General features: G+C 33.3%; 1 protein-coding gene across 2 annotated transcripts in view; it reads right to left on the bottom strand.

Moving 5' to 3' along the window:
* Positions 1 to 5: 5 nt before the first annotated feature.
* Positions 6 to 25,037, bottom strand: part of LOC145761874 (uncharacterized) — a 30,672-nt gene continuing 5,640 nt past the window's right edge. The window contains exons 2-12 of one of the 2 annotated variants that reach the window (XM_082574612.1): positions 24,308 to 24,593; positions 24,041 to 24,128; positions 5,588 to 5,710; positions 5,001 to 5,271; positions 4,557 to 4,808; positions 4,026 to 4,208; positions 2,359 to 3,325; positions 2,048 to 2,236; positions 1,651 to 1,912; positions 1,385 to 1,565; positions 6 to 1,278 (exon numbers count right to left, since the gene is read on the bottom strand). In XM_082574612.1, coding sequence (XP_082430738.1) covers positions 1,254 to 1,278; positions 1,385 to 1,565; positions 1,651 to 1,912; positions 2,048 to 2,236; positions 2,359 to 3,325; positions 4,026 to 4,208; positions 4,557 to 4,808; positions 5,001 to 5,271; positions 5,588 to 5,710; positions 24,041 to 24,128; positions 24,308 to 24,593 — 2,827 coding nt within the window. In that variant the 3' untranslated portion in view covers positions 6 to 1,253. Of the gene's footprint in view, positions 1,279 to 1,384; positions 1,566 to 1,650; positions 1,913 to 2,047; positions 2,237 to 2,358; positions 3,326 to 4,025; positions 4,209 to 4,556; positions 4,809 to 5,000; positions 5,272 to 5,587; positions 5,711 to 11,070; positions 15,110 to 24,040; positions 24,129 to 24,307; positions 24,594 to 25,037 lie in introns of those variants that run through there. The other variant, XM_082574613.1, reaches the window with a different exon arrangement.

The following is a 25,037-nucleotide window of genomic DNA, read 5'->3' as shown; positions in this document are numbered from 1 at the left end:
TTAACTTGTGTGTAGAATGTTTTATTAATCGGCATTTCAAACTACATAAAAACACAACACTGAAATAATTCCAACCGAAACTTATTGGAAATCAGAAAAAGCAAAACTGCTTGGAAAAGCAAAATTAACATGAAATAAAATATACTGCATTAATATCAAAATATCGTGGCAGCAAGAAATAAAAATTACAAAAATGAAATTATAGAGCCAGTTTTACCAAAAAATTTGAATCAGAATAGCAATTAAGCACTCAGGTAAAAGAGATATGCCGAATAAATGTGTATGTTGATGAATTGAATAACAAATATACGAAAAATCTGCATTGAATGTAATGCGTGGCTTCGTTTGCAAGAAAAGATGAAAACACACACAGTGGAAAGTATAGCAATTTTCTCCAATCCGCTAACGACAGCCTGGAGAATAGTGGTAAGCGACACAGTAAACATTACCGAGTAAAAAATGAAATATGGCGAAAAATCAAATATGACAATAACATACTTACAAGAAAAATCACTATAGTTTGAATGGTTTTTAAATATGCACAGTATTTATAACACGAATGCTTGTGATTACGAAATTTTCAAATAAGGATTAATTTAAATTGTAGGCTTCAAGCCATTTTTATTACATCAGCCTTAAAAAAGCTACAAATGTACGTATAGTGAATTTATCAAATAGTTTTTTTTAGCATTACCTAAAGTTTAATAAAAAGCAGCTAAAAAAATTACAATACAAAAAATAAAAATAAATCACACTGGAACAAAAGCAAAACAAGTATTTACTAAAGTCTAAAGCAAGTTAAACACGAAAATGTGTTAATTTAAAAATAAATTTAGTGGCTTTGGTCCCAATGTCCTATGACATGTATAACGTTGCAAATTGCAAAATCTGGTATGCAAGTTTAGAATTTATATTACTTGTTTTTGGTTTAAATAAACGTAGAGGTAGGTCACCAGCTCTGTGAGAATTTTGGAATGTTTAACATTAACAGCAAGAAAACAAGTCTTTTCGTCAAACTTTTAAAAGTACGCGATAGGTCAATAAAATTGATCGACATCATCAACATATCAACATAAAAGTTCTTAGAGTTTTTACGCGGACAGTCTATACGTCATTAACTGATGACGTCATAAAATGACTAAATACAAACATGATTGCACGTTAGCGTTTTAGTAAGTAGAATTCTCCTATAAATAAATTATCAGTTTTTTTTTCCGGCCAGCGGAAATAAGAACAACCGCTTGATGATGATATTAAGTCGCATTTGTCGCCAGCATGCTAGAATAATAATTTATTTTTAATTAGTGAAAATTTTGGTAACAGTTTTGCAAAGACAAATGTGTTGTAATTTAAATTAAAAAAGTTACCATAAGACTCAACTTACCTTCCGAATGTGTTGAAAAACTCTTCCATTTCCCGTTGAAGTTGATTGTTTCGTTCTTCAGCTTGCTGCAAGCCTCTTTCGGCGTTTCGTAGACGAATCTTTGTCATGGCATGTCTCTTCACCTCGTCGCGGAATCTTGACTCAGAATCAACACTCAACCTTCTTGAAGAAACTTCAGACTCTAAAGAATAATCATTTTTGAATAAAACTTTGTTTGCAAATAGAAGGCCAGTTGAATATAAAACAATATTTTTTAAGAAAATTACCGTCCATGCTTCCAAGCCTGGAAAACGAAACACTGCCTCTGGCGGTGTGAGGAGGAGTTGTAACCTCCTCCAAGATGCTGGCGGAGGAATATGATGGATTTGGAATAGTGGAGGCAAGAGAAGGAGAAGGAGGAAAAACGGCTGGCATCGCAGACGTAAAGGGAGTCATCGCAGACACGGAGGTTCGCATCTTCATGATGTAATGCTCCTCCAACATCCGAGATCGTTTTTCGTGCTCCACTCTTTGTTTGCGCATTTCCTCCTATTAATTAAAAATGATATTACTAAATTAATAAAAATTTTTTTTTTTAAATGACTAAAATTATTTACCCTTAAAATATTTTCAGAAAACCATAAACATAATTTCTACTTAAAAAAAACAAATAACTTTTTGCACCTGAAGACCTTTAACTTGCTCCTCCAACTCTTTATAAGAAAGTGGTCTTCCGCATACACTAGTGGTCGTGGAGGACACAAGATTAGAGGACCGTGAAGAAGCGCTGCTAGTCGGAACTTGGTTTCGATCATCAGCTATGTTGGATGCCAAGTCTGTTTCAGTTTGAGATCCACGGTGGCTCCCAGATTCCTAAACATTATTATTTTTTTAAAACAGAAATTTTTTTTAGGCAAAACATGCAAGGTTTGGCGAAATTTAAATAAACTCTAATTTATCTAATTAAATAACTCAACATGAAAATTGACATGTACCTGGCTGCCATTTTCTTTTTTCGCTCTTCTGTGAATTCTTGTTGGAACAGTTGGAATTGAGAGTGAAACGTTGGAACCATCACTCTCGTTCGACAATCTTTTACTCAAAGCTATCGAAACAGGTTTGCGGCTAGGATTGGGCTTAGAGTTACCTGGCTCAGTGTCAACATGTAAACTTCCACGCTGACTTGATACTGCTGACGACATTCTTTCATCCGGAGGAACCGATTCTGTGTTAGATTCCTCATCAGTGGCACAAGTGTGATCCATTGTGGTCTGTCTAGGCAAACGTTTCCTTCGGTTTTCTCGCGAGCCCAGGCGATTTCGTGGCTCGTTCACGGGAGTCGAGCGACACGAATCCGGCGAACCAATGCTGCCAGCCACGGCGTTTGTTGAAGATCGAGGTGACACAGTTCCCGAACCTCCACCGACAGATAAACCGGACGGGGTCGAGTGATTATTGACATAATACGAATTTTCCCCAGTAGACGGGGTTAGTGATGACCGATCTACAACACCTTCTCCGCTTTCGTTGCTTTTACGCCAGTCGCTGTTTGGTTTGTTTAGTAATTTAGTTGCCGCAACACCATCAACACTAGCATTAGAAGACTGAGTAACGTTGTCGTACAAACTTTTACGCTGTGCATCAGACAAATTCATCTGCTCGCTTATCCTGCGTCGGATCGGTTTGTTAGGCTTAACTGGTCGTGGTCTTGAAGGTGGTGGGTTGGTGGGTACAGCAGGTGGAACTCGTTTAGATGTATTTTCAGGTGTTGGGCCCAACGATCCAGTTCCGCTGTCATCGGTATTACTTCGCAAACCTAGCGTCCCGTTTGGCGAGACTACGCTGTTTAGGGTTCCGATTCCCGGATCGCCAGCGGCTTCCAGAGACGCAGCGGCATCCATCGCAACGTCTGGGATCGAAGGGGAGCCGGTTTGAGTGTTTTCGTCGTTCGGGAAAAAATATCTGAAATTCAAAATGGCGACAACGTTAAATATACGTTGAAACGATTTAGATAAAGCGCAAATCAAATAAAATTTAATTTAAGCTTGCAGAACTTTAGCAAACGGCGTTAATGACTAGTTTGCTAACATATACACTAAGGACAGTCTTGTTACTTTCTGGTAGGTATCAAGCGATTAGTTGCAAGCCTAGTTTTAGCAGGTTAAGTATAGGCTTCCTTGCAGTACATAGCCTGTTATTAGACGTATCCGGAGCTCAGTCGAGCACTGTAATTACTAACAAGTCGTGTAGCGAGACTTGAGTAAATTAAGGTACTTGTATAACAGAGCTTAGGATGTACGGCGAATCTATTTCCCTTTTTAATAGAAATTAAACAAAATTCTAAGAAACTAAACCTTAGTAGTAAATAGAACATTAAGTGCTTGGTAATAGAAAAGTTGGTAAAAAACTAAATTTTATGATTTGTTTTTGCAATTGGTTTATATTCTAAACTTTATTTTATTGTAAAATATGATTTAGCAATTTATAAAAATAAATCGCTTTTAAATTTATCTTGGAAGAAAATTGTACAAATAGTATTGATCTATTGTAACAAAGTATTCTGTCTGGCTGTGTTGTTACAAAAATAGAAGCCATTTATTTCAGTATGTACATTACAAGCTTGTTTAAACATATGCTATTATGACATCATAAATTTACTTACTCGTGATTGGCTATAAACTGAAACATCACGTGCTGAACGTTGTTGGCATCAGACATCATTATTAGAGGATCCTCGTGTTTTGCACGCAGAATATTTGGACCAAAAACCATAGCCAGGTTGGAAATATCCATTTTATTGACAGAGTTCATTTGCTGTACCTCATCCAGAAACCGACAAAGATATCTAATATTGAATATAAAAATGTGGTAAATTAATGCCCACGTCTTATTATGAAAGTAAAATGACTTGTCAACAGGTTAAAAGTGCACAATAACCAATTTGGAATACATTTATTTCGCTTAACAAAACCCAATACACTTAAGGTTCATTGTGCGGCCTTAATACATTCCATAGGTAAATATATCCTGGTATTGAATGAATGTTCGGTATGCTATTGTTCACCTTTTATGTGAAGGTTATTGTCAATGACTTCTGTGTATTCACTATTGTAATATAAGCCTTACTTAACTTTAATATAGAGGCCCTTATTTGCATTGAATTTCGACTTACAGAAAAATGTTATTCACTTACCTTAGTAAATCGAAGTTTGGTTGAGGCAATAAGTTTAACTGGTCATTCATAATCTTTCTCGCTTCCTCTTTATTTTTCTCCTTTTCCGCATCCGCATTTTCTTTCGGCGGAGTTATTTTTTCCGAGCAATCGCTTTGCGATAATTTTGCTGCTGCGATCAAAGGATCGTATCTCTGAAAGGGGATTACCGGTTCGGGTAACTCCCTAAGGTAACCCTTAAGTAACGATGCTACGGTGTGAACGTCGGTTGATCTAAATAAAAAAATCATTAAAAACTTTTCCCAACAGAATTAAACTAAAAAAACGCTTTCCCGAAAGATTCGAATTAGAAAAGTCCCGATAGACATTCAATGTACTTAAAGAGTAGCTTACACAAATATCTTTTTAGAAAATTCCAAAGTGGTATAAAATAGGTAGTTAATTAAACACAATATTAATACTTACTTTGGAAATACTGGTCTTTCGCCCATGTCGTACGAGTCTTGCAAATCCTTGACTTCATTAGCATGCCCGGGTAACCTAAACAATCCTTCCTCTTTCAAGCCACCGTTGGCCCGAATAAATTCCACGCAGTTCTCCACGATTATCGGCGCTTGACGCCGCGAAAGGCTGCTACCAGTTCCCGATCTCGACTCAGACGACGTAGTAGCACAACCAGACGAGTCCAATCTACGATCATATCGCATTGTTTCATCTAATCGCTGCCCAAAAATACCTGCAATTAAGAGATAAGGCTTGGTAATATTTTAATCGTGTAAACAAAGCGATTCGAAATCTTGGAAGATCGAGTTAGCGTAATTTTCTCATTTGTAAAAATGTTATAGGTCAACAAGAGAATTATCGATCTGTTTAGTAATTTATAAACAAAAAAAAATAGTGGAAAATAGTAAATAAAGGCATTACAAAATAGTATTAATGATCATTTAAAATAAAAAACTTAAGATAAGAACTAAGAGTAAATAAAATTATTGTAGACTATTTTTTTAAAATTTGTTTTAACAAATGTATAAAAAATAAAAAATAAATATTACCTCCACCAAACGGGGATAAAATAACTCTTCGGATGACTTTCACCCATTCCTCCATGTCAGCTTGGGATGTTGCTGAGAGAAGATAACTTTCATGATTGTGCGACATCTTTTGTCTGTCCTCACCTGGAAAATAAAGTAAATAGAAATAAATTTAAAGCTTCCAAAATTATTGTTTGTTATTAAAGTTTATTATTGAACAAAAAATTCATTGTAATAATAATAATTAAACCTTTAACAATATATTAATATATTGCTTAAAAATAAATCACACAAAAACACTGTAAGTTTTATTAACATTATTTAATTTTTATTTTATTTAAATACAATGTCAACGAACACAAATACAACTAAATTCTTTACTAGCTAATTAGTAACCAATCCGTGGAAGCTTTTAAGTATTAAATTCAAAATCAATATTTTTGCAGACATTGTTAGTTTAAACAAAGCAATACAAACAAATTATTAACCCGATAACCAAGTGTTTTTACAAGAGTCCTGTTTACCGTAATACGATTTACAGATAACTTATTTCCGTTAGACATTCTCAGAAAGGTGTTAATTTCCCGTATTAACATATAGAGGTATAACGTATAGTTATAAGTCAAGTAATTCTTAGGACTAATCCTAAAACCAACGGTTCTAAATCAACTTCTGGCGACAAAAATCCTAACTTTAGACCACACGTGTAAATGACTCATAAAATAATAATTACAACACAAAAAAGAAATCATTAACAGACAATAAATAATAATTGAAAAAGGATTTGACAAATTAGCAAACAGTAATTAGGATGTATTTTTAAACGTCCATTTTAACACCTATTGGGAAATTTTTTTTATTAGAAACGCACTTTAGTGTCATTTAAGCTAATTTTATATCTCGTACGTATAAACTTACGTGGTAAGAAATTTTGTAATAATTCCATTGTAACACAAGAAAAAAATTGCATAAATTCCACATAAATAAATCACATAAATTTTTCTGTTCTGTTTTTAATGTCTTTCCGTCACGCTATAAAATAAAATGTATTGTAATCTAAATACACATGAACTGAGTAACCAACCCTTTATTTCAACACACAAGCTTTTCTCAATGTCAAAACAGAAACATATTTTACCTATTACAACTAAAGGTACTGGTTTACAGTTTCGCAATCGTTGTAGGCTGTTGAACCTACATGCTTAACCACTAAAATTTAAACAATTCTTGTAACAACAGATTACTGAACCTGGCGTAACCTAAAAAACAAAACTTTGCGAGTGAAACCCCAGCGTATATTTAGTATATACTGGGTTTAATGAGGCTCCAACCATTATGGCCCTTTGTCAGTCTAGACTTTTACGATGATATAACACCATTTGTATTTCCTAGCAGGCCTTTTATTGTTTATTATAAGAATAAAGCGTTGTTAAAACGACTTTTCGTTGCTGAAGAGTTGGACTAAAATAATAAACGCTTATTCAACTGGGAATGCAATGTAAGTAATGTGAAACAATTTTTATTTTATTTAGGTATTCGATATCTAAATGCCAAGTTTTAAATTAGTTTAAGTTTTAGATATTAAAATTTTTTTGAAAACCAATTTCCTTTGTTGAAAGCAAAATCATAACAAAAATTTCCCATGGGATTAAAGCATATCATTATTTTATTACGAATTAATTTAGTTGTGAACATAAAACGATAATTAAGGTTTTAAAAGTTTATAAGCCCAACTTAACTGATACTTAATTTTGTTTTATGTGGAGTTTTATATAACCCTAGAGTTTTTTTTAAGCCTTATCAATTAGCTTTTACTATTCTCTAGCTGCTATAAGTTAGAAAATAAAAATTTTTCCTTCTGTTTTAGATAAACTTTTTAACCGCTAGAATGACATCTTTTAAACTTTTGTACCATAATCTTAGGCTGGCAACATAAATGCTTCTATAATTTGACCTATAGCTCCTAATTATTGGGTTATGGCTTATAATAAACCATTTTGACAAGGAAACTGGTGTAATTGTTGCAATCCGATCCTTATCCGTTACCTATTAATTTCTTCCCCAACGGTAAGCACGTGACAAATACGGTCATACGTTATAATTTATCGTATGCCTACAATATGCGTTTGCAGGATTCAGCTTATTATCCGTAAATCGTAACCCGAAATAATAAAACATAAGGCGGTGTTTTGTGGTATACGTTCTACTAAATTATATTAAAAAACTGATTTTGTCCTTTTATTAAGCTAACATCACATTTTTCATTATCTTGGTAAGCTCAACGAATTCTTAGGTTATTGCGGTATTAAATATATTAAAACACGAAATGAAATTAAACAGGTGTTACCTAAAATGCGCCTTTTTAAAGCTTATTAATTTGGATCAATCTCTTACGGATCAGTGTTGTTATTTTCAATCAACACCTGATTAAAATTCGGACCTTTCTAAATGTTTATACGACTCTGTTACAGGTTAAAAATAATTCCGTCATCGTTAACCTTTTAACTTCCGAAATCTGACTTTTGTTTGTGAATTCGTATTACTTAAACCCGTTCCGAGAAGTTTAGAGTGTGAAAAGGTTACGCCAAACGCCGCACTGTATATCTGTAAGCGTTTAATCAAATTCGTCTTGGAAGTTTGAAAATTTAATAATCTGCTAACATGTGATACCTTGTTGACAGTCAATAGCTTTAATACAGAAGATTTTCTCAATATTATCTTTATTTACTTGCTACATTGCTAAAAACATACCAATGCTACTTTCTGAGACGCCTAAAAACAACAACAAACTCTATGGATAACTTTAAACGACTAAACTGAAAGCAACGCGCAAAGTCCAGCAGTTTTTTTTTCAGAATCTTAATTCTAGTCGCTACGATTATGTACAATAATTTCCTGGTCCAGCTTGCATTCCAAACCCTTTGACATTCAGGAAGAACATTGATGAACTGCTTATGCATACATTTTGGCATATAATTGGGTTTTCTTTTAATAAAGGGTTAAATCCCTATTGCCAGCTGATCGACGAAAACGAAGCGGAAAACACGATTAATGTAATCAGCGTTTAAGTCCACATACGTTTAATATAAGCAACAATGCGAAACTAATTTCGATTTTACGGAGTTTAAAATAAACTTTAAAAGTCTTTCACTGGAAATAAATAAGCTACCTTCATACCAAAATCTATATTAACGTGTTTCATTTTTACTTTAAACGACAGTTTGTTTTTTCATTAAAAAAATCACATATATGTTTTTGTGAAAATTGGAAAAAACAGACCAAAATATTTCCTAGAAATTTTTCTCGTTTTAATAACAGGAAAAAGCTAAGCCTCTCGATATAACATCGGGAGAAAATATATATAGGTGAAGCAGATTACACTAAACCGAACAAATTAGACCACATAAGACGACTTGAAAAAACAAAACAAACCATCAATAACTCTTACACATCAATTTTCGCCTACAGAAACAACTTGACCTTACCAAAGACAGCCTAATCGACTTAAAGGGTTAAAACTGTCATAACTTTGGTCGAATTATGGGCTAGGCATAAAAACGTGATATATTCGGTCGAAAGTTTATGTTTTTACCTTCCAGGTGGCGATATTTACTGGCCAACGAGCAAATGCGCGAACTAGGCCTAATTTACAAAACAACGCGACGCGAGGCTTAATTCAACTCACGAGGCGTGAATAGATATTCAAAATTGACGCGTCAAGAAAAATCCCACGGTTCTAATCCCAAGATGGCCCATATTACCAGCCCTGTAACCCTTAACCCACGACACAACTTGCTTGCCTATGTAATATCAACGTGTTTAATAAAAGATGAAATAGTTAAGGGTCACAAGTCGGGTTGCTTGTTTACTTTAAAAAAATCACATGGTTTCAAATTACGATTTGGTTTCGTCCATATTAGGCCTAGGCTGTTGACCATGGTGTAACCAATCCCAATGGCGAAAGAATTTACGTCACCCGTGACGTAATAAATGACTCACAATACTATTTTGATTATTTAAAATTGTTTAAACTAAGTTAAAATAACCCTGATACATCTTCAAGGTTGGATTTTAAATTTAGATGCCAAACAGCTTAAGGTTATAAGCATTTTGTTCATAGCTTTAAATCGACATTCTATATTTATAGCTTGGTTGTTATCTACTATAAAATCTACTGTAATTCCCACGACTGAAATTTTTATATTTATCCCCCCGAATAAGGCTTTAAAACACATTTGTGGATATTGTCACCAAAACAACGTAAAACATAATGTACATGTTAATAAACTTCAAAATTTTAATCCATAATTAAAGCGGCCCCATTATTGTGTAGTTCATAGGATTTAAACCTAAGAAGTATTTCACCAACAGGCGATCAGATTTTATCGTCACACCAATATTAAGACCGAACTATCCGCAACAAATTTGCGACTAGACCACAACAGAACTTGGTCAGGGTTTAAGCCAATCATGCCAAACACAGGGCCAGATTTTGAACGCGATAAGAGATTGCTATCATATCTGAACCTGGCATCTTACTGTTTTATGATCTGACATATTATACACAAGCAAATATGACTTTATGAACTGACAATATGCTGCCTGAACCTGTGTAGGCTATAAAGTTTAAATGACTTACTCGGCCTAAAAATGTAACGTTTTGCTGTGAGGTAATTGTTTGCTCGAGTTAGCATCAAAACAGATACTATTCAGTATTCACCACAGAAAGCTATCTAGTTACATTTAAAACACAGTAGTCAAGAGCCATCGCACTTAACAATTCATTGCTTAAAAATTTAAGGGATGGTACTTAAGCTAAATTGGTTACCGAAAAACATATTTCTAATTATTCTTAATTGGGTTTTGGTGATTGGTATTATTAAAAGGGGCGATTACGTGGTAAAACTTAATACCGCCTGGCACGAATTAATTACCAGAAATTAGGTCTAAATGCTAAAGTTCATACATAAGTGTATCGTTAACATTTTAAACCACCTAAGACAGATCGTATAAATAAAAAATCCGAATTGTCTAAATGCCACAGCTTAATTCGTACAATTAACATTACAATGATTTAAAATTAGAAACACTAGAATTGAAATTACTACAAGATGTTAATTTGGTTAATTTGTTTGTACATACAAACGCTCCTTATAAAAATTTAATTTTAAATAATTATGTTTCACAGTGTTAGGATTGTAATGCCAGTCGTGCGTTACCCAAAAACCTTAACTTATTTTCCTGCATCCGTTTATCAACAACGAATTAACATTTGACACCGCTTAGCTACATTAGCCGTGTCTGATATAGGTATTTCCGCATTCTATAACACGGGTCAGATACACTAGTAAATCATGTTAAAATATGCATTTAATTTGAACATCCAAACACAAAAATCCTTACACCTTTAACTTATGCCACGCTAAAGTTAACTCGAGTAAACTTGCCGCAGAATTTTCAACGAATTTTTAAAACTTTTATCGCGTAGTAGTTACATTGCTTACCATTATATGGGAGTCCGGACGTTTTCTGTAAACCTAAACTGGCTTTATTGCGAGCCTTTTTTGGCGTTGAATTTCCTTGGTTCTGTTGTCTTTGACTGGATACAATTTTTGCACTTTTTCCGCCATTGCTAGGCTTTATATAAACCAAGTTACTTTTGTCTTTTCGTTCCATGTTATGATGCTCACTACTTCTCTTTGAGATTATTTGTGAGCCCGGGGAAAACGCTTCGACCGGCGGAAAAGGCGGACTCAAAGTTCGGCTGATGCTTCGATGTCGATCCGGGGTTGCGACTTGGGTATTATGGAACGTAAACGACGAACGACGATGCTGGGCACTTACAGGGGAATGTGTCGGGCCTTGCATTGTCGGAGGACGATTGACGCTTGACCCCTTACGTTTAAAACGAGCAGGTGGGCAAAAATGACAAGTCGTTTTGCTAGAGTCTTTGCAGTTACTTAGTCCGCTACATTCACTGCTACTTCTACGCTGTCGTCCGGCGTGTGCTATACCAGGATTGGCATGCCTAGGCTGCAAAAATGTTTCTTTTGATACCAGTAACGAACCCTCGTCTTCAACTTTCTTGTAACAATCGTCGTCCGACGAACTTGAATCAACAGACAGCTTCTTCTTTTTAGTTCTTCCACGGTTTTCACAGCAGCATCGTTGGTCACAACAACAATGGCTACAAGCTGCACCCATGATATTACAAACACTTTAGTTCATTTATACAAAAGATTTTAAAAATGGTTTGAAAAATAAAAAATAATCGAATTAATTTTAAGTTATATCAGCCTGTCATAAGCCTTACAACGTACCAACTACTTAATTGCTGTTCTACAAATGTAACTTAAACATATTCGCCACTGGTTCTTTTTTCGCTGTACAACTGAGAAGTGTACAGGCAAGTACACGGCTCGTATTATTTTTTCTCGACTGCTTAATGATGGCGCGTCTTTTCGCTCGCGGGCAGCTAATTGCTTTCGCCGTTTCAAATGTAAACACGCTCGCGCGATCCTATTGTGGCGATTTGCTTTGGATTAGATCGATAGAAACCGCAAGCGACGTTACTCCATCAGCAGCGGCGCTGGAAGCACTTCAGGAAGAGATCTATATTTACGCAACGCGTTTTCAATCACACAGTAACAATCGCACTTGTTATGACATCACAATACAAATTCTGTATGGCAATCCCACGTGAATACGGCCGAAACACGGCAGCAAACCCGACAAAAATCGCTTTATTTCCTATTCATTATTCATGATACAACATAAGGTACTTAACGTGATATCTACACAGATTTACCTTAAATCTCAAAGGTACCTACTGCCAACATGTTTAACTTACTACAGACAGGATATCTTAATGCGACGATATTTGTCTGTTAGTGAACCTTACCTCAGCTAATTTCCCCCGAAGTTAACTGAGCCGTGCAGTAACCGGGTTGAGGTTACTTGACTATTTACTCGTAAACTCCCTCTATATATAACTCGTCGGCTACGAAAATAGCCTAGCCGTCTACAGTGTACTTTTAATTCAATCTAATCGCGGTTAATGTTCTAGCAATCTTTACGTAGGTTTTTAAATGCTGGTTGGGTAGAGGCACCGTACTTCAACTTAACCCATTCGGGACGAAGATATGCTTTATAGGTATAGGAAAAGGTGCCAAAATGCGACTTCCTCGCTAAAATATGTCGAGCATTTCTCTCCCCGTGGGATAACAAATTATTGCACCACAATTCAGAGTATCAGGTGTTAAAAGTGTAGCGAGCCTCCACAGGCTTGTCGTACTTTGCCACGAGAAATTGAACAAAAACGAAATATTTTTGAACCGCTGGGAAAGCTAACTTGTGACTGACTGGTTTTAAGTAAACAGTTATGTCTGAGGCTTGTTCGGGCGTAGCCAATACTCCACAATATTATTAAACTATTTCAGATCTGTACTTTGCCCCTGACTTCTTCTAAAATATTCAAAAATATGAGAATTTTGACTAATATTGCGAATTTCCCACGAACTGGCTAACTGAATTTACCAAAAATACATGTGCACTAACATCATGATTTCAACCGACAAAACGGGCTATAAAAACACCGATGTTTCTTTTTACGAGAATAATTCATTGTCATACTAGCCGTGACGTCATCTTAAACACTCATGCTCGTAATTTCATAGTGTTTTATTGCTTATCGTTTTACGGCCGGACTAAGCGTTTATGACGCTAAAATACACATCAATTTGGGGCTGGGCTTTCGTCGGCAAACTAGAGCGAATTTTACGATTTGACCGGATACATAAAACGGTGCAATTCACCTTTGCATTCTCTAGGCCATGGCTTTATTTAAACTTAATGTCAAATACCAGAAAACGCCTTCTACTAAACGCCTTACGAAGGTTAACATATACCACATTGCAAATAATCAAAGTTGAATTTAGGTAGCTCTAACACGAACTTTAAATGTCATCCCGTGAAATCTGCCTCATAAAATCGATTTTATTACTAAATAAATGCAAATGCAACTCAACAACGATTTGTGAATAACGAGTAAATATCCAAGTCCAAAATCGACTGCGAGAAGGCAATAAATAGGAATAGAACCTACTGTCAATATTGGCGAGCGTTATTTGCATGATAAGAGAAAGCTAACACTGCTCATTGTTTGTATTAATTTTATCATTAAACCGTCATTAGAGATGGTTTATTGCTTGTTGATTGCTCAAACGCACAGTAGATTGGCTTGTTTTATTTTAAATAACAATTTTTAGGTTCGTAATTTACGTGGTTTTACAGTTGTGAATCAAGTCGTAAAATATGACATTTTACAAGGAAATATGAATAATATTCTTTTAAAAAACTTGCTTATTTTATTTTGCTTGTAAAACTGGCCACGCTCGCCGAGTAAGACAAATAAAATCAATTTAAGCAGACGACATAAAAAACGCAGGCAGCTGCCACCTGCTAGCTCGTAAAAGAACGTGATTTTACAATATGGTTAAAATCCAATTTCGAATATTTGCTCAAACATTAAGAAAATGCAATATCATTCCCTAGTTCTTCTGTTTTCTAATCAATCTGTATAAGTAAACCCAAACACATCCTACTTTACCAATTTAACTTCACAACAGTAACATATACCACCACATGATAAGCAGCACTCTCTATATACAAAACAAAATAAAAAAGATATAACCCGTTAGGCAAAACCTACAAATCATTTGTTCCAATCAGCCTCAAAATTCGTTAAACTAGCAAATCAACCTTTTTAACCTGCATGGGCTTACTTATAACAACATGCTTATCAAAAAGACCAACCCTGTCTTAATTGCACTTAATGGCTTAACAACTATGAGAAATGAAGCGGTTAGTTTCAAGTTTTTTTGTTTAACTTTTAGCAAGTTTTTTTTTGGCGGTAACGAAAAGGTTTAACTGTATAAAAAACGCGATTATATTTTAAGGGCTGTTTAAAATTTTATTAAAATTCGTCGACTCCTTTTTGGGTCAAATAAATTGAAAAACATTGTTATAAAGTTTCGAATTCCCACCTTATTTCAGTACTAATTAGACTCGATATAAACCTGCATCTAAATTGCATTGTTTTATGTAATCAACAATCTATTACTTGCCTTATTAACTTAGTATTTAAAAGAACACTAGTTTTTTTTAGCACGTTTTCCAGCATTAAAAAAAGTTTTGAATAGATTAATGGCGTGTTATTGTAACTTAAATATAGTTTTCACAACTTTTCATGTTTGCGCTTTTTGACATGTTGCTGCTGCGGTATTAAGAGACATCTAGCCATAACGAGTCAAAACAATGAAATTGTCGATATACTACTTCGCATATTGGGATGTTTTTTTGCCTTTTCATAACTTTGAATTTTGATGCCCATTGATTGGCAATAGACCGACACAAAACAATAGTAAGAAGGGAAATTTATACGGGCTTAAACTCTTTACTAACGATTATTGATGACACTTGGTTTGTGTTAATTGGAAAGCAGATTTTTGGATGTTAAAGGGTTACAAATAAACGTAAATGTAATTTAGGAATGCAACCCAATATCGACATTCACATTCAAACCGACATGAATCACGCATCCGCCGTATATAAGCATGTTTGTTTAGAGGCCCTTTGAACCTAAGTGATGACGTCACGACTTCTATTGACGCGTCATAATCGTCCTAACGTTCGACAAATGGGACGGGTCGGTCACGTGACCTAAACATTCATTGTTTTGATTGTCACGTGTTTGTGTATGAAAACGAGTGGCTGGGCTTTGTTTGGGCGAAAATGGTTTATTGTTCGTTTCGTTGTTTACACAGTCGAGTGTGTCTCGAACTGTTACGCCCGCGCTCTTTATGGATGACGTCACGAAAAGTTTCCCCCGAAGACTTGACTCGAGTACTCCCACGACGAGTACCTGTCAAGGGGGAGTGAGTCATGGCCATGACTGAAAAATGTTCATAACGAATAATAGACGAGGCCTTTATAAACGACAATACAAAGTTTAAAACTGCTAACTCGCTCTTTAAGGTGACTTGTTTATTCCTTTTAGTATAAAATCTTGAGGCTTTTGAGTTTAAAATAAACTCACGTCTACACGGAATTAGATAGATGGTGACGAATCGAATTTAAGTGATTTTCGCTCAAATTTTTTCCTCGCAATATTTGCCCTCGATAAAATTCTGACGTCGATTAAATTGATGATAAATCGGAGGTATTGGATTTTTTTAACGGTCGTTTAAGTAAAAAACTGGCTAGCAAATAATTAATGCTTTTGTTGTGTAAAAAAATTGCAAAAATGATCAATCTTATCGAAATGAAATAAATTATTATTATACTTAAAAACATGTCACGACCAAATTATATTTTTAAAGTATTTGAATTAATTTTGTAATATAGGTTTGCAATACATTAAATTTAAATACTTTAAGGCTCACTACCACTACCTTTAAACATAGTAAAACAAAAACTTTATAAGTTCAGTATATCAAATTACTATTATAACTTAATCTTAACTTTTAGGTTAAAATTTAAGCTATTTCTTCCTATCAACACATTTAAAGAGATACCAAGTCAACCTTTGCACCCCTTAAACTCGACTGAAACAAATTCTAGGCAACACGTCCATCGTCAATAAGCAGTAAGCAGCTTATTTAGATGCAGTTATGCGCGATATAATGTAGACTGTGTGACGGCAGAAGTAATATATCATTTGTTCTTAAACACTTGCTTGTCACATTGGACAAAGAAACGTCTGCGGCCCTTTATTTACAGACGGAGGCCGCCGAGGTTAAATTCAACCCTTTGACTTAACTATGATTAATTTGGCGTTGATTTTGGTCGTTATCGCACGTCTTTAAAATTAAAGGGGTTTAGATTGGAGGATAGAGCCCTACAAAACATGGATATGGAAGCTTACAAAAGAATTAATAAAATATTGAAAAATTTTAAAGGATTTTTAATATATTTGCACCATTATTTGTTAAATTTATCCCTGCTTAAAGCCATAATGGCGAGTTTTGTTATCTCAACCCTAATAAGGCCTTTTACAAATGGGAATTAATGGAAATAACAGGTTATGATAGGCTAGCGTGACTTGCCTATATTGTACTCAACAAAAATTACAGACTCTGTTTAGACAAAGATTATAAAATTTCAAGGTAGGTGGCAAAAATTGATGTCAATGACGTAATAAAGATGTTGCAACTGGAATTGTCGAAAACATAGTGATTCAATCCACTTGGGTTTAAAAAAGGATTATTAGATGTAAGGGTCGCGTGTGTAAGCTTATATATAACTAGTACTAAAGGCTATATTTTGCAAAGAAATCAGGATAAGTTAGAATTTTACTTGCGCAATATTCTGCGGTAAGTTAACTAAGTTAAAGGCCACATTTAATTGCACATTAAAACTAAAAATCCTTTATTATAAGCTATTGAAACGGAAATGAAGCCGGGTTTTATCTGAAATTAACTGTCAGCAAAGGAAATCGAGAAACTCTTCAGTCACGACTTGATTTGTTTAAGTGCACGTTAAAGCGCTTAAATACACATCTCCGTCGTTGAAGGGTACACATTGCGGTTTTTCAAGCCAGATGCGATGTAGACCTATATATTTTTTCATTAATTTTTATACCCACGTCTGATACATTGAATCAAGCTTATTCTAAAAACCGTTTGTTTATTTTAATAAGGAGGGGCCTTTGATCTTTCTGTCGAAATCACACATCAAGCACTGTTGGTTAAACAATATCAATTCACTGCCATTGTCGATTAGTAATCGTTTATAGACCTTATCGTATGCCTTTGTTATTATGTTTTAAATATAAGTAGGCCAGCCATTGAATTTATTAAAAATAAAGTATTTTTTAAATTCTTTATGTATGCAGAAACTAATATTTATACAAACTGAACCAGCATAAAGTTATTTTTAATATTTTATTTAAAATTAATAAAAAATTTAATTATATTTTAATTGTTTAGATGTTAACTCCCTATCGGATATTAAACGAGATTATAAATTGAATTATGGACTACTGTGGCATAACTTAACGTTTGGTTATTTACAATATCCAAGAATGCACCCTTTAAAATACATTTTTCTTTTGCAACTAATTTTTTTTGCTAATCAAAAGCCATGATAAAAATATATCTAAAATTACCCGACACACAAACAAAACCAATTACAACCTTTTTAACGAAAAACCACAAAACCCAAAATTAAAATAGATAAAGGTCAAGTTACGAAGAAACACAACTTATTTCAAGAGGTTTTACCAAAACTTTAAAGTACATAAAGAAGATATATATGGGTTACGTTACATTACATTCGTGCTTTAAACTAGGCGGAATTTTAGAATTGAAATGACCTATTTATTTTGCTAAGCTCAAGACGAAGCAAAATTAAAATTCCAAATAATGCTAATAGTGTAGCATCACATATTAAATACGCTTAAAATCTAAAGTATTAAATTAAATATGTTAACTCTATGGCAATTAAATTAGCGGAAATTCCTACTTAATTAAAACGTTGCTGTTGTGGTACTTAACAGTCTTAGTTTATATTTATTTTTTTATATGTTAATCTGGAATTATGACTGTCTAGACTTAAGTAACACGAAATACACAACTTAGTGCAAAGTTAATCTAACATAACACCTTATAAGTACGTTGTGTTACCATATACATTTGTGTTTATGTGTAAGTCAATGTTAATTAAAAATAGCATACTTGCTGATTGTGAAAAAATGAAAAATGCATTTTTTTCTAAATTTTTTGTAATTATATAAATATTACTTAGCAAAAATACCGCGTTTATGCTTATTATATCTAATTTTTAAATATGCCAAACGTTTTTAATATGAAAATAATTGATCCGAAATAACGATTAAATAATCTGCATTTATTTTAACTAATATCCAAACCAACTCTAATATATGACCCTTTTTAAAATTATCAAATAATAAAATTAGGTAACTAAATTAAATTTAATATTATACTTTATACCTTTTTCTGTGTTTTAACTTATTTTTATAGTCTCCTGTTATAATACTCTGCAAAATACTTTAGATTCACTCGCGAATTTGAACAATAAATCTATTTTGATAGTAGTACATTAAAGTGACCAATTTGCTTATCCATTTCTGATATTATTAGCAACATTTTGTATCGATATTTTCATGCCCTAAAATAACAATTCAAAGTATCAACGTGTGCTGTCGTTATCCTGCCTTTTTATTCCCAACGTGGGATCGCTTTTGACAGAAAACAACATGTAATTTGTCTAGTCTGGCCCCCCTATATATAAAAACACGGCCTTGCCGCAGCGTAATAGGCTCGTTGTTTCGTCACACTTGCCATTGTTGGCCGACTTTATTCGAAGGTGTGATGTGATCTGGATCATAAATCAACCGCGCTTCTACGTGATGGCATTTTTACTGGAAAATGTTGCAATGTCAGGTCGAATTTCCGCGTTTTGATTTTAACGACAATAACCGCCATCTTTTTTTCCTTTTGTTTAAAACGCACGCGATCCTGTTGACTTTATTTTGCAAGCGAAAATGACTGTTTTGTGTTTTTACTGAATTCCTTAACTTTCAAACTAAAAATAGACCAACTTTTTCTTTTCAATTTTTTTTCTTTAAAAATAGGTCTCGAATTTGTTCAATTTCAATTTGAGGTTAATAGCAAATAAAAGAAGGGGGAGCGGCGAGACACCAAAAGTAATAAGTACATAAAGAATACTTCGAATTCCTTTTTTATTAGAATAAAAACAAGGTTATATTGCGATTCAATGAAAACGAAATTTACATAGAGGTAAAGAGTGTAAGTACACATTATTTTTTACTGGCGTTTGCGCAATGTATGGGCTGCCATTGTTAAGGCATTTGACTTTGGCGCATTTTACGATGCAGTTCTAAGTTATTACGACGTGTCGTTAGAATTTAAATTTACGGTTCGAATTGATTTAGAGAACATATCCGTCACATGACATTATTAAACTTTGCCTAGTTTAAGAGCAGAGTCGTAAAAAGGGAATTCAAATTTTACCCATAACCTACGTTTAACTTGCCCTTTCTAATTTTAAATAGTTTAATATTGTATAAATCAATTATACATTTAAACTTGTACATACACTATCGCAATTATAAAATATTTAAAATACATATGCATGTATTTAACACACACACACATAACACAAATGTTCACAAATACATTTAACAAAAGCACACACAGTTGAAAATTCGAATAGTTTGATTAGCGCATTTTTATTACCAAAGATCCAGCATGGCACGTTTCACAAACACTGTGCTTGACTGTATTGGAACAAACAAGCTAATAATCAAAGTTCAAACAAGGATTTGAATACACTGTGGTTTCAAATGCATGTATGCCCAATATTGACTCTGCATTTCGTAAGTAACTATATAATAATTATTATGCCATTACTAGACCTAATTCTAAGCTATTTTTTTACTACTAGTTACTATATATTTTGCAAGTTACAGCTAGGTCTGCCTATACGTTATAACAGTATAATATCATGCTATAAAAATTAAATTCGAAATTGTTTAAATTCATACATTTAAGTCTGTCTAGACGTTATTTAATGCCACATAAATCAACTTTACTAACTCCATTACTGGTATCTATAACCTCAATACTAAGAGCAATATCTATCGGCTGTACACGTTCTATAGGCCAACTGGCTTTATACTTCTACAACGCATACATATAATAGCGGTCAGACCAGCTTGTACTTTTACGACCGCACGTACTTAAACCAGTGTTAAGATGTAACACTAGTGATTGATAACGTTTTGGCGTTAGGTGTACGTTGTAGCCCATGTCTAGCCTTTTGTTGACACTTGGTATTTGTCGAGTCAGGTTACAATTAGTTAACACTGATCTAATGGGATAGGTTATTAGGTTGACAATAGATTTTAAGGCGTCCATTTCCGGAGATTTTAAATCAGTGGCCATTTTATTGTTGTTTGGCTACTGTTGGCCGGTTAATTAGGAAATAGACATTTTAAAGTAATAAATATTAGTTAAAAACTTTTTTAAAAGAAAACCCAACTTAATGTAAATAACTAACAAAAAGAGGAAAAAATAATAAAGCCCTGTAAAATATAACACACCTTATAAATCTTCAGCATGACCTAAATATTAATTAAATGTTCTATCAATGTCATTGCCTAACCTAATTTCTCGCACGAAAAAAATGATTTATGACCGAAAAACGATACTTAATTCAAAACAGGTGTAGGCCCAATAAAAATAAAAAAGGCGTAAATTTTTATTCTCTATTTGTGTACAAATGCGTTAAACCTTATTGCGCAACAAACTAAATGAGACTTAAATATATTTGCCGACAAATTTGACATAATTCAACTAGGTTATTAAGATTAAATCAAATCACGACACTGACAAGTACAAGAATTCAGTAGGACAGTAGACTATAACCACTAAGTCAGTAAAAATAGACAAATTATCTTTATTATATTAATCATTTTAATAGAAGAAAATTTTCCATGCATTTTCATTGAAATGTGGATTGGTCTTTAGTGGAAAATTCAAAGCAAAACGCATTTTTTCAATTAATCAACTTTCCCAGTGACGTAATTTAAAGAAAAACGTCACCGATTTTTGCAATTATTCCATATTACAATAAACGACATTATTTTTTGACGTCATGGCAACGGAAATTGGAAAAGAAAAACGTCATCAATTCGTAATTTAAAAAAAAAACTAATTAATCATCGTTTCTACTATAAAGTAGAAAAATTATGCTTCGGCAAATATGTCAAATTGCTACAATGTTGCTATTCTCTAATCGCTTTATCTTAATCTGTTTATGACGTCACAACAACATAATAATCCGTAGTAAAATGTCCAGCGAACAAATGAAGTAAAAGTTTGCATAACAATCAGATTTGTCGGATCGCATATACAAAAGCCGTGCAAAAATATACAAAGCGCAAAAATATATACAAACATAAATTTTAATAGTAAGTAGTTGCAAGTAAAACCTAATTTAAATTTGAAACACTTTTTTATTATAGCGTACCCTGCATGTTATCTTTCCTACTATCCTTACAAGAAGGCGGAAATTCAAAATGGTGCCGCTCATAAATTATTCGAAAAAAAAATAAACGAGGGTTTACTGTCTATAACGTAGGCTAACACATCGTCAATCATGCCCAAAAATGAAGCTATTAAAAAAAACCTTTTTGGACTGTTGACCTAGATTGGGTTTGCAAATTGCCTCGTAAAGAAGAAATCTAATAACCTTCAGTCAGGAACATTTATTATTTTCATTTTGTGTATGAGTAATTCGCTGTAATAGATCTTCTGAATCGCTATAGCAAGGGTAAAGGCGACTGTCTATCAAGTATTTTAGTCTGCGAGTCAGGAAATTGAAGATACGATTTGGTTTCCAATTTTCTTTGTTTGTTTTTTATATTTCCTTTAAATTTTAGTCACGATACATTGGTTTTGTAAAAGCAAAGATATAATTTAGTGAGCCGGTTTAATGGAAATTATTTTTTCGCATAGAAATCATATAAATAATGCTGATAACATTTGATTTAGTTCTCTTAGTAATCTAAACTTTTTATTTTATTAAATCTTAGTCTATATTTACTGCTTATTCTTTTAAATACTTTAAATGAATTGTTTTACAGAATATGTTTAGTTTTTTTATTAATTTTCTTCTAAACCTAACAACTTTTTTTACCTAGTATTCATTAGGCCTTTGCCTAACGGTATGTGTTATATTATCTATACCACAATGTGCTTTGTCATATTTTTTTCCTAATACTTATTTATTTTTAGATTGCACTATTTATATTTTGAGTTTTTTTATTATTTTAAATATATCGCCAGTTTTTGTGACGTCACGAGGTAGCGATAAACACGATTGGATTAAATTTCATAAAAATATTTTGAAAGTTGAACTTGATCTTAAATCAAACATGACTTCTGGCCCTAATTTGACAAAATTTGAATTAAAAAGATTAGACTTTCGACGCCAGGTGTTTATTAGAAAAAACCGTCAGCCCATACCCAATAAGCTGATTTTAAATACGTGAAAATAAACAGTCTTATATATCAATCATATATATTTCGACATAAAACAAGAGAATGAATAATTTTTTCCCAAATCATCATGAATTTAAAACCGTAAACCAAGCAAATTGATCACAATTAGTTTTGATTATGCCTGTAATAGATTTAACCATGAAATGTATATTTAGGGAGAATGATAGTCTAATGCTTTGATGTTATTTCGAAACGAAACTTTATATTTTGACTAACAATAGAATTTTGTTTTGACATTGCCTGTCAGATCTTATAAAAACTCGACATGATTTTTAAGTAAGGTTTTCCTGTAAAAGAGTCCAATTTCTATGACATATTACAATTAGAAAAAAACTTATCATAGTCGACCAATTTTAATCGGACTTGAAAAGAATTATTTATTTACACAAGCACAGACAAAATATTAAAAAAAAATAGAACGTGATTTATAACTTTTTAATAACTCACACGATTTTTAAGTTTATGGTCTTCAACGCTCCAGCTCATTTTATATACTATCGTGACTCATAATAGTTATAACGTTGCGCAAAAACTACCTCCATAATAGTGAACACGTTTATTCTATTCACCATTAAGACTATAAACCCTGTTAGTCACGTGACGGGCTTAACTTTGGAAATCGTGGAGCGAATGGTAGTTAATAAAACCTCATAAAATAAACAAGCTCTACAAGAAAGGAATACTTGGATTCACGATTTTAAACAAAGCATTAGCGTTTTTATTAATTTTTTTTAAACTTTTTATTAGTTTATAAAAGGTTAAAATGGATTTTTAATTTTAAACACATAAATATAATTTATTTTTTTAATTTTTTAAAATAACTTTTTGAAAAATTTTCCAGTAACAACTTTTATAATAACAACCTTAAATACTAAACATAAAACAACCCTACCGCAACTATGTCTATCTAAACTGTATAAACATTTCCTATTTCCATGAATATATCCTTACGAATTTTTAACAGCACTTCACTATACAATACCACCTGTAAAAACTTTACAAGTAGCTGAGCAATACTTGCCAGGTTGTTTAAGCGGACAGGAAAGTGGGTGGTTTAAAAGTTATAGCTAAAATCAACTTGCCTATGTATAAGCTATAAGATATATTCTAACTTTTACAGTACTAATTGTAAGATAACAAATATAGCCTATAATACCTGGCTATTACTGTACAATACATTAAACAAATAGTAAAAGCTACAACGAATATTCCCTACTTGAGAACTAACAAACAGGTATTAAGCAAATAGTCGGAATTACAAGCAAAAGACCAATTTAGACTATAACCCATCGTAGGGAGAAAACAAGGTAACAGCTGAACGTCGTTTTTGTTCTTCTATAAAATCTAAAAAAGCATGCATACTTACCTGGAAAGATTTCGAAAACGTATTTATTGTTGTCACTGTTTCTTACTGGGTGCATCACAACTCGATTGCCAGGCAGTAAAATTGAACCCTAAAATTAATTAAAATAAAACAAATTGAAAAAAAAGAACAATCTGTTTTCATTTTTTGATTAAAAAGCATGAATTATGCATAAACATGAATAAATGATATTGTTTAAAGCAGTGCAAATTTGTTCAGTTTGGGTTAAGTGGTGTTCCCATAAATTAAATATATAAAACAGTTAATTACCAAATATTTTCCATCCCTATCCTTGTAATAATAAAGCTGGTCGCCTTTTAAAACGAACCATCTATCATTCCAAGTCTTTATCATGCCTCCCTGCTTTCTCAGCCACCCGCTCTTTAGCGCTATCTGACGACCGCCGTTCATTTCGGACGAGGTCGATTCCCTGAGTGTTGGCAAAGTATTGACTGAAGACGTTGTGTCGTCGCTGTTGAACGAGTTGTCACGTGACGTTTTGCGAGCTGCTAATGTCTGACTTCCGTTGATGACGTCACCATTTTGTTTCGTTATTCTAAAAATAAAAAAATTCGGTTTAGTTTCTCTGGTGATTTACATGTTAGCCGCAATACCTAAGAACAATAAAGCTACAAAATAAGGCTTAAAAGTAAAAATATTAAAAAATAAGATTAAATGTGAAAAATACAATGTAAAAATGTACGCGAGGAATAAAAACGTGCTATTTATATTTAAAAGAAGCAATTTTGCGTTTGTTGTGATATCTAAACCACAAAATCCTGTTTCTACATTCTCACCGAACTCCAAGCAAATCGACACTGCCTGACCGCTTTCCAACATACATCGACTTGGGTCTGGGTGAGGTTAATGGTGACATTCTTTGAATTAAAGTAGGCGACGATATCATAAAATCGTCTGCAGTCTGATGTTGTATATCTGAAACTTGTTCCTTGTCAAAGTTAAATTCGCTTGATTCCATAGATTGTGATCCCTTGTAAGG

Source organism: Corella eumyota, chromosome 1 (genome assembly GCF_963082875.1).
Source record: "Corella eumyota chromosome 1, kaCorEumy4.1, whole genome shotgun sequence".
Lineage (NCBI taxonomy): Eukaryota > Metazoa > Chordata > Ascidiacea > Phlebobranchia > Corellidae > Corella > Corella eumyota.
Note: the sequence above shows the minus strand (reverse complement) of the source record. Positions and strands in the feature narration are given on the sequence as shown.